This window comes from Polypterus senegalus, chromosome 3, assembly GCF_016835505.1.
Source record: "Polypterus senegalus isolate Bchr_013 chromosome 3, ASM1683550v1, whole genome shotgun sequence".
In the NCBI taxonomy this organism is placed as follows: domain Eukaryota; kingdom Metazoa; phylum Chordata; class Cladistia; order Polypteriformes; family Polypteridae; genus Polypterus; species Polypterus senegalus.
The window spans coordinates 223,444,148-223,455,290 of NC_053156.1; the positions used below are offsets into that span (position 1 = coordinate 223,444,148).

General features: G+C 36.6%; 1 protein-coding gene across 1 annotated transcript in view; it reads right to left on the reverse strand.

Annotated features, from left to right (window-relative positions):
- gnat2 (guanine nucleotide binding protein (G protein), alpha transducing activity polypeptide 2) overlaps positions 1-10,863 on the reverse strand; it is a 61,963-nt gene extending 51,100 nt beyond the window's left edge. The window contains exon 1 of the mRNA XM_039748577.1: positions 10,746-10,863. Coding sequence (XP_039604511.1) covers positions 10,746-10,863 — 118 coding nt within the window. The remainder of the gene's footprint in view (positions 1-10,745) is intronic.
- Between the last annotated feature and the right edge of the window lie 280 nt (positions 10,864-11,143).

The window sequence follows — 11,143 nt, forward strand, 5'->3', positions numbered from 1 at the left end:
GTTAGGGTTAGGGTTAGGGTCAATTGCGAGGCAGCAGCGCTACCCACTGCGCCACCATGACGCCCTATATGAACTTTGTTGAATCAAATTTATCATCATGAAGAAAGCTAGTACAAAAAAAAAATCTTCAGTTCAATTTGTTACATGATTAATTCCAAAATAAAATGAGCAACGATTAATATCCTATACAGTTAGAATGTTGGCTTGGTACAACTTCAGAGGTCGGGGGTTAAATCCTGTCTGTGCAGAGCTTCTCTTAAGATTCCAGTTTTAATGCACATTTTGTGATGCACAAAATTAATCTGAAGTGCAGGAGTGCTGATCTGCACACATATTGTACATGTGTCGGTGCTAAATTGGCATTCCATTAATGACTGGTCTGTCTCCCGGTGTTACTGCGGTAGCTTTAGTAGATACATTACAGTCGATGTAAAAATAATAATAATAATAATAATAGATAAAATGTGATTTGTACATAGAGAATTATGTGATCTTTACAACTGTGATTAGAGGCGTCCTCTGTTGTTTTCTGTGTTTCATGGCTCACTTTGTAAAAGCCCATATGGTATGTTGCTGCAATATGTTTTTTGGTTAGGAATTGCAATTTAAATGGAGTAGAAGCAGAATTCCAGCTTCATTTGCTTGGTGAATGGAATAAATTAATTGTTACATAATAAATTGTCCTCATTTTAAACATTATTATATAGTAACTGTGCCCAATATTCATAAAAATATTATTTTTGTTTCATGTGGCCTAATCCTGACATAGATTGTTAAGCCATTTTTATTTCAGTTTAATGATATAGCACGATAGTGATTGGCAGCATCAAGCCATGGGTCATGTGCTGCACAATCTTTCTCCGTTTGCTATTCAGGGACGTGTTGTTATAGCATGTGCTAGCAAAGAAGAATTAGATAATCCAGAGTTAAGTCGGAAGAAAGCAGATTACAATGAGCGGCCATGGCATGAAGAGCAGATAATGGGGTTAGGCTGAGCCTCAGGAAAAGCTTTCCAAATCCTCTGAGTTGACGAGGACATTCTCTGAAGACTCTCACCTAGCCTCTGCACCTCAATCAACTGTTTATCTTTTTATGCTTGTCTGTATAAGAAATTTGAATGCTCGGGGTTGAGTGTTTGCAGGGACAGATGCATTTTCCTTATTTGCTTTTCTGGGCCATAGAAGCCTAATGCCTCTCTTGGCAGAATTGTGGGTGCAAGGCAGGATTCAACTCTGAGAAAGGTGTCTGTCCTCACAGGGTACGCACACTCCTACTGATTTTCTATAAAAAATATTTTTAAAATGGGTGGATTGGTAGCCCAGTGTGGAGTTTCAACATTCTCCCTTTTTGACTGAGTGGATTTTACTTACGCATCTCCAACAACATGCAGATTAAGTTATTTTGTGACCCTGAATTGGCTCTTCTTCTACACTCTTTCCTGTCTTGTGCTGAGTGCTGTCAGGAGTGGCTCTGCCCCTCTAACCCTGAATAGAATAAAGTGGCTTTCTGAATGTTCTTTTACATTACAGTTTTAAGTTCATTGCAAATCTACAGGTAAGTATTGTTGAGCATTTCTGTTTTGTCCATATTTCTAGCTACTGCACATCCCATTTGTTAAGCAACACAAAAAGACGGGGGTTAGTGCAGTATAAGCTCTAGGCAAAATAGGACTATAGCAGTCCAATATTCACCTTCTGCTGAAAAAATGTTTTCATCTGTGGCTACTTATAGTTTTGCATCAGAAAGATTGAATATACATTAATATCTAAGAACCTGTAAAGAGTACAAAGTCAAAATGTTGACCCGGTTTTAACTTTTCCATTATAGCCTTGACTTTTTTCCAATATACAAGGATAACCATCACACCAAACTATAGTGTTAAAATGTGACCCAGCACTGCAGTCTCTTGGTGGATTACATGAGATTTCTGTATAATGTGATAAGAGGTGCTTTAAAACAAATACTCACTGACTGATGAGAAAGGACAATGCTTTAAAAGCTAAAATAAAATAAGAAGCATGAGGTCCTCATGAAATCTAGAACTAAAACTTCCAGACAGTTTTGCATCGTAGAGAGCCATGAAATACAGTTGATGGCACTAACAGAAAAATAACAGTTAGTGACATTGTTGCCATTTACTTGCACATATTTAATTCCCTTGTGCATGGAACCGAGCCAGAGTTAGAAATGCAGTCCACAAAATTAATATCCCTGAGTGATGTGAAAGTTATGCTTTTAACAATTGAAGGCAGACAAAATTTAAAAACTTTAGGTGTCAGTCTTAAGTTCACTTGTTACAAGTGAATGTCCTCATTAATTTTTTTTTATATATCTATACTAAGGGGCTTTGCCCCCTGCTTGCTTCGCTCGCCAACCCCCGTTTTTGTTTTTCCAGATACACACTTTTCAGATTTTTTTTTTCTGGAATTGTTGCTATTTCATTAGTTTCACTTTTATTTCAGAACTTCTCTAAAACAATATTTGAAATCTTTGGAGTCCCAATATGCTGAATCTGTTAAATGAGGTCAGTGAGACACGTGTTTAATGACTTTGTACCATAATTCAGGATAGGTTTCTCTGTTTGGAATTTCAGCACAGACAAAAAGATCTACATCATCAGCAGTTAATAACTTTTTTTTGCAAAGTAACCAATAAATGCATGTAAGGTAAACTCCGTTTTTGAAATTCTCTGACTTAAACATCAAAGCCTTACAATATTTATATACTTCTGACATATCACCTCTGTCCATATATATTCGATCTCTGTTCACCTTTTTGTTATTTCTCCGTGTAATAATTTCTCTTTCTTTGAGCTAATGTGATGTTTACTTTCTTTGTTTTGACACTGTCGTTTTTTCTGCTTTCATATTCTGTATCTTACTCTGCAAGTGTTTCTACGAGTCTTTTGAATTCCAGTTTTCATTATCTCTAACCTGCTCTGAATGCGTTTGGCCCCCTTGTTTTTTAACCTCTTTATGATGTTTGACTTTGTTTTCTACTCTGTCTTTTATTTCTGACCTCGCTTTGTCCGTTTTTTGTCAATGACACCTGGTCTAACCCTAACCCTAACCCTGACCCTAACCCTGGTCTGTGGTGATTATTTTCCCTTTTTTGAGTAATAATTTCCATTTGTTTGCGCTACTGCAATCTTTACTTTCTGTTTTTATACTTTCTAATTTTCTTACTTTCATATTCTTTAACTTTCTCCACATGTGTATTGCACCAACGTTTTTTTTTTTAGCCTTTCGAATTCCACTGCTTTCATAATCTCTAACCTGCTCTGTATGCGTGTAGCGCCAATGTTTGTGAACATCTATATGAAGTTCTACTTTGTCTTTTACTCTGTCTTTTAATTCTGAGCCCGATTGGACGTGCTTTTTTTTAATTCCACTTGTTCCGGGCTGATAATTACTTTCCTTATTTTCTGAATTTGCACCTAGATTATTTTTTTTCTTTTTTGCTCTTTTTTCTCCCCAACGCTTTTGAGTCTTTTTTCTCTGTGCTGCTTTCTTCTTCGCTTAGTCATCGACATTTCATTTATAACATATTGTCCTTATACACTTTATATGCGCTGAGAGCCCTGGATCTGTGTGTGCTCAAAGCCTTAGTTTGCACGACTGTTTTGCTGCCTGTGGTCTTATTTGATATTGATTGTAAGTTGGGCGTGTCTTGCAAGAATCGCATGTTCTACGTCATCGCGAGACAGTCCTGGGTCAATCTCTTGGCACAAAGTCTCATGTTTAAGGTCCCCGCGAAATGCTCCATGGCCAGTCTCTTTCGTCTCATGGGTCTTTTAAGTGACTTCCATGATCTTAACATGAAGATCACGTCTCATCTCCCGTCTTTCTCTCCCAGGATTGTTTTTATAATAGAGAGATAATACGTACTCTTTAAAAAAAAATAGATTTAAATTTTGTTTTATGCTTTAAATTTGCAGCATTTCAAGGTAACATAAGGCAAAATGTCCATAGTGGCAAAAGGGATACCACTCCTGGATGCTTGGTTTTCAATGGGTTGGCCTTGGTCTTGCATGTGTTTCTTTCTGGGTGCTCCAGGTTTTTTTGCAGGAACCCAAAGCCATGCATATCGGCATATTGAGAATCGGCCCAGTTTGATATAGTGTTCCACTTAATGGAGTGGTTCTCAGACTCAAGCCTGGGAATCCCATGTGAGCGCAGGTTTTGTTCCCACCAGTTTCACTATCGGCAGATCATTTTACCTCCAGTTGATCACATTTAATTACCTGGTCTTTTACTCTTCTCTTATTCTGCTTTCACAGAAGCAGCAGTGTGATTTTTATATTTATAAGACATTTAGAAATCTATCTTTTGTTGTTTTTCTATTCATTTTCCTTTTTTCTATAGTTTATTGTATCATATTAATGGCAAATAACAGTGAGCAAAGCAAATACCTGGGCAAATGACACTAAATCTGAAAGACTGCAATTGCTTCAGCATCAGACCCACTAACGTGATCAGTAGTAAATAATGGATTAAATAATCAGAACACTTGGAAACATGGAATGAAAATCATGATGATGATAAAAATCTTCAAAACCAATTTAAAAACAATAAAATGATCCCCCCATATATATATATATATATATATATATATATATATATATATATATATATATATATATATATATATATATATATATATATATATATATATATATATATATATATATATATATATATGTGGTTTGCTCATTTATCATAAAAAATAGCAAATGAATTTATAATTTCTACATTGATCCCAAAACATAGAAACTGGGAAATAACAGCTTGATTAACTACCTTAGGAGTCCAATTAAAAACCTAAGTGGGTTGGCACAAAAATTTGCACTTCTCTGGAGTGTATTTGAGAACCACTAAGTTAACATGTAGAAAGATATTACTTTGTACGTTGTATCTGATGTTACTGCAATAGATTCTGCCTCCCTTTGACCTTTATTTGAAATAGATGGTTCACAAAATTATTGTGAGACGTAACTCCACTAAGAGTCCATCTGTGTGGGTTTGGGGGCATTTTACCCACATATACAACCAGAGATGCTGAAATGCATTAGACTGTGGCCGTGCACAACCCAGTGACATTGTGCCAGTTCTTAGTTAAGGCCGATTCATATTAGTATGTGACACTTGGATTGTGACATTATAAAGCCCCCAGTTTAATTTCTGCATGCACTGTTTGACAGATTAAAAGCAAGCAGAATAAATTATACAAGTAAACATTGGATTGAATGTGCATGTGCATGACAAATGGACTTAGTATTGAAATCTGATTTATGCTTTTGGGGGTAAACTGGTATTAGAAAGTGAAAAAGAAGATATTGGATTAAAATGCTGATTGAAAATTACTAACAAAATAATAACACTTTTTAAAATTTGATTTCATTTTTTATTTACTTTGAATCCTCTTTATTTTGATTATGGTATACAGATATTAATATATGCACTAGCATAACATTTCATGGGGTGTATGTATGTGTTTTTGTGTATCATGTTGCATATGTTATGTGGAAATGTATTAAAATTGTTTTCTTTTTTTGTGGGTATAAAAATTGATGTGATGGATATAACCCATCAAACAGACTAAACAATATTAAAAGCAAGCATGATTTCTTTTTTTTTTTTCTTTTTTTTTTTAGTTTTCATCAACCTTAAAAACAAGCTTGTTTAGTTCAAGGCCTACTGCAGTTAATATACACATCCATCCATTTTAAGTTTTGTTTGAGGGTTGTAGGAGGCCAAAGCCTATCCCAGCAGACATCAGGTGCCATGTAGAAATCAGCCCCATGTACTGGGCGCTTGTCCATTAAAGGACACGTTCAAGCACACCCACACAAACACCCACACACATACATACATACATATGTAATATATATATATATATATATATATATATATATATATATATATATATATATATATATATATATATATATATATATATATATATATATATATAATCAGTTAGAGGGGATGCTTTCCAGCAGGCTGTGTGCTCAAATAAAGCCAATGAATTGATGATAGAAAAATATAAACAAAAGGGTGCAAGTTTATGTAGCCAGGGTAGAAATAATTGAAAAAACAACAGACCTTATGTTCATCTGGGCCTACCTGTGCAATATCCAAACTGTCTTCCTGTGGCATGCCTTACCCATATGACAGCCTCAATTTATCTTACCCTCTTCTTAAAACAACACCATATTGCTGTCTGGCCTCTCTTCCTCCTGCTGTTTATACTCTTGCCACTACTACACCTCCATACAACAAGTACAGTTGGCATATGCAAACTTTTAAGTGTTGGACTTGGATTTCTTCCATGGACACCTCCAGAATTAGAAAAGGGTACAGAACTCCTGGGGGTCATTCCATCAGAGCTTTACCAAGAAGTTCCAGATGTTCGTGCTATCCTAGGCCCTAGTCTTCTTTTAAAGAGCCGGACAAATCCCAGCTCCCTGCCCATCATAATGGGATACAGAAAGGTATGTATTGTGGAACAGTTCTCTCTGTTGTCACCTTATAATATATGGGACTTCTGGCACTGATTCTGTCAAGCCCCACTGCCCCAGACTTACTGTACTTTGGTGCTTCAGAAGTATCTATCGGTGGGGCTTTGCACACAATATTAGAGCAAAGTGCCCATTGTCAACTGTAGCCTTTCATCACTGACTTTGACAACATTGTCCCTTACCTGCCAACTTAACATTTCATACTCTGATTTCTGTCCTAGTTCAAGTTCATTGTCGTGTGTACATAGTATGAGGAAATTTTAACTTACATGTCTTCTCTGAACAGTAACAGTGACACAATATTAACAAAATATATATAGAATGGAACATATATACATACTATACGCAACATATAAATATATACAATAACATTATTTTTATTATGTATCTCTGCTGAGTGACCTTATAAAGTGAGAACAGAAACTGTCTCTGAATCTGAATCTGCTGTTGCAAGTGCAAACGGCCCTGTGCATTTTACTAGTAGGGAAGAGTGAGAAATGCAACTGTTCTCTAATAAGTGTGTTTGCCTTTCTAAGATATTTGTGTTATGTACGTCCTGAACAGCAGGCAGCTTTTTTGTTAGTGATATACTGTGCCCCCTTCACCACATTCTTGAGCCAAGCAAGTGCAGTACAGGATGTTATGCAGCTAGTGAAGATGGACTCCGGTGTACACCTGTAGAAGTTGGTGGGAACAGAGCCGTCTGAGGAGGAGAAGGTGTTGATGAGCTTTCTTGGCAACAGTGAGTCCAATTCAGTTAGTCAGTTATGGTCACTCTAAGAAATGTGGCGCTCATTCCCTCCATTGTACTGTAGATGGGAGTGTAGTCTGCTTTATGTGTATGGCAGTGCAATTACAGTCCTTGCTGCCACCCCCACACGTCCTCTTTACTGTATTTAAATATGAATATACACATATACCATGTTGTACGTTGTGCCATATGTCTTCACTACAATCACTCTTTGAAATTGATTACCTGTTACAATGTATTTTTATCTAGTAAGCCATTCTAAGGAAAAATGTTTACTACGTGTATAAATAGCCATGCAAACAAGGAAAAAATAGGTGAAAGTTAATTTCATATTTTAAATGACACCAGTAAAAAACTGCATTTGTAACTTTTTATTTTTTAGCACTCACCACTTTGTCTATTTTTCATATTTGCTGGTGCAGCCAACTTCTCTGTGATTCAAAAGTTGAAAAGTAGTAATTATTTCACATAAAGGTGTGTGAATGTGCAGTGATTTCTGTGTCAAGTGATGAAATTAAAGAACTTATTAAGCTGGTAATGTTGTCAAGTATTTAAAGTGTAAAAGATATCATTGTACTTAACTGTGTAACCAGATTTATGAATCCCTGTGTGTGTACATCTGTAGGACAAGAGAATGAGTTTTCTTTGGGTTACACTGATTTCTCCTACGTCTCAAAGAGGTGTTTTTAAATTAATTAATAAATCAAAATTGCCCTGTAACTGCATGTCCAGGTTTGTATGTATGTATGAATGTGTGAGTGTGATTATGAGATGTGATTGGCATCAATGACACTGAAGACGTTGCTCCCCTAATTCATTCAGTGCCATTTACACCTCTGCCTGCCCTGCTTGCCACTAATTGTTAGCATTTTAAAAATGTAAAGGGAGACAATGTAACCAAACCAGATTAAAGTGAAAAAGGTAAACTAACAATAATAATAATAAATCGGCATTTAACTTGTGACAAAAATGCTAATTACTGAATTTCTTCTAAACGTAAATTTCATGCTGAATGCAAAACAAAAGAAGAGAAATGCTCACTAATTAAACAGTTAGAAGTAGGAGTGACTCATTGATTTATGAAATTGGTTGGAATAAAAACCTGCAGCCACGGGGATACGTATAGATTACTGTAATGCTAATCTATCTGGCATTCCACAAAACGTATCCATCACTTACAACTACTTCAAAATTAGCTGCTAGGATAATAACCTGCTGTTCCTAATCCACTGAATATCTTACACCTATTCTCTCCCAACTTCACTGGTTCCCTGTTAACTACCGAATACAATACTAAATACCGCTCTTAACATTTAAAGCTGTTCACAACCTCACTGATCTCCTACAGAATGACACTCGTCTCACTCACTCAGATCCTCATCTGCAGCTCAATTTTCTGTACCACATATCAGACTCAGTGCTATGGGAGCTCCAGCATCTCTCATTGTGCTCCTCAACGTAATTCTCTTCCCTCTCATATCCGTCAACTCGATTCAATAACACATTTTAAAACTGCCCTCAAAACGTATCTCTTCAAACTGGCATACCAATTGTGAATTTAACACTGTTACTGCCTGTTATCGTCGTATGTTTGCTACTACCTCTGTACCTTATTGCTTTTTGATTTATCGTTCTCTTTGTTTTTTATTTTAGTAATGTTGTTTAACTCTTTGAGGGCTGAATATTTTTTCTAAAAAACACAGTTTTCTGAAAAGCAATGGCTTCACACAGAAATCAACATAAAACATCTGTTGTTGCATGCTGTGGCTGCCAGTTTGCCAAGAATGTGCGTCAGGATTACTGCCAGTTTGTCTTTGCATGGCTGGGGCATCAGCAGCGGTCACTGTCGCAGTGCATTGCAATCTGGTTTGTACCTCTTATTATTGTTAAATGGCAGTCCTCCCAGGCGAACAGCGCCATAGGCATGTCAGCTACTTGAACCTGTTCAGCAACAAGAGTAGCTGGGGACCAATCAGCAGAAGATGGAACCTCGCATTCGTCGTCAATCGCTTGTATCAAAATCGGAGTCTGATAAGTCATAGTCCAGTTCATAGAGAATGGGCAAAACGTCGTCCCCAGAGTATTTTGCTTTACGCATTCGCTTTGATCTCTCGCCAGGTGTCAGGGCTATTTTTGTCATTGTTTGTGCCTTGCTACTTATGAGAGTGCAGGATATCTCAGTCAAAACCAACAAAGCTAACTTTCCTTCTAGCAACAAGACTCCAACTAAAACATAACGGTTGGTTTTGTCACAGTTTACAGTTGATTATTATTGTCAACTCCTCCTTTTGACAAAACTTAACATCAGCCCTGAAATAGTTAATTTCATTGAAAGGTGACCTTGAGTGTTAAGAAAGGCACCTATTAAATAAAATGTGTTATTATTATTATTATTATTATTATTATTAGGATTAAAACTGAGAAAACTGAGAACAACTGCAACAGGGGATGGATTCTAGGCAGGACCTATTCCTGGATGTGTCTTCAGTCTCTAAAAGAACTCATTCACATAGAGACAATTTAAAGTGACTCGACACATCTATGGAATGTGGAAAGAAATCTCCAGAGAAAAACTTGTGCAGACACAAATGGAATGTCTAGATTCTATACAGTGACCAACCAGAATTCAAACCAAAGAATCCAAAGCTGCACTGTGCCAGACTAACACACGCTTATCAAAACCTTCAGCTAAACAGGTTAAAAACAAAAACAAATAATATTTTTTTTATTGTTTTATTATTTTATTCTATCACTACCCCATGAAGCTACCTGTTGTGCGCTATATGGACGATACCAAAAGTAAATTCAACCAACTTCATCATCCTTTCATAATAACCACTGCTACAAAGTCATGTAGCGTTTTGCACAGGATTCAAGCCAAACCAAGGAGTAAATCCATAAAGTCACATTTTATAGATTGCTTTTCTTTAACTGCTTGTGTATCCTTAACCAAACTGTCAAAACATTATTTACAACAACTGAAATGTCTCTACATCAAAAATATTACTGTTCTCTTTTGTACCTTTACTGCCATTCACTAACAATTAAATGTATACAACAATTATAAAGAATGACTATTTTACAACACCCGTTCCACACATAGGAGCAAATAGCAGATATAGACGTTAATACTTAGTTTGTGAAAGGTCCAGTTCTGAGAAGGAATAGACCGGTGCTAAAAATGTACAAATAGATTACAGTTTATGTTTGGGGAAAAGAAAAGAAAATCATGTTATAACCAAGAAACTTTTAGGACATTTTTACTAGCACTATATATAACTAAGTAGTGCTTATGTTAATATGTTGAAGGACACAGCTGACCTTATGATTTCAAGCTACTATTTATTTTTTTTTTACCCTCTTCCTGATCACTTGACTTTTTTATCTCTAGTACTCGTGAAACAATTCTGATTCTTTTACTAAGCAGGTGCCAAGCCCAGTTACTATGGATTGCCCCGTTAGTACCATCCTTACCCAGCAGCAGTAACTTCACAGTCTTGGCTTCCTTGTCAGCATCCTCCTGCAGCTTCTTCTCAAGCTCCTTAGAGCGTTTGGCCAACTCCTTGTCTTCGGCGCTAGCACCGCTTCCCATGTCAACTTCTTCTTCCACCTCCTCCGACTCAAGATCCGAAAGGAAGGAAATTTTGAAAGTATTTGTATGATCAAGTAAAAGGGAAAATTTGTGGTGTGCACACACACACACACACACACACACTGGAGAGAAGGAAAGGAGCACAACGTCAGCTAGTCAGATGTTGGGCACCTCAGCAGCAAGGGATCTGAAGAATCAGGGCTGTTGGGGATCTTTGTAGAAGTGTGGCCAAGCGAGGACTGCTAAGACACAAGCATTAGATGTGCATCCTCTCTGCTAG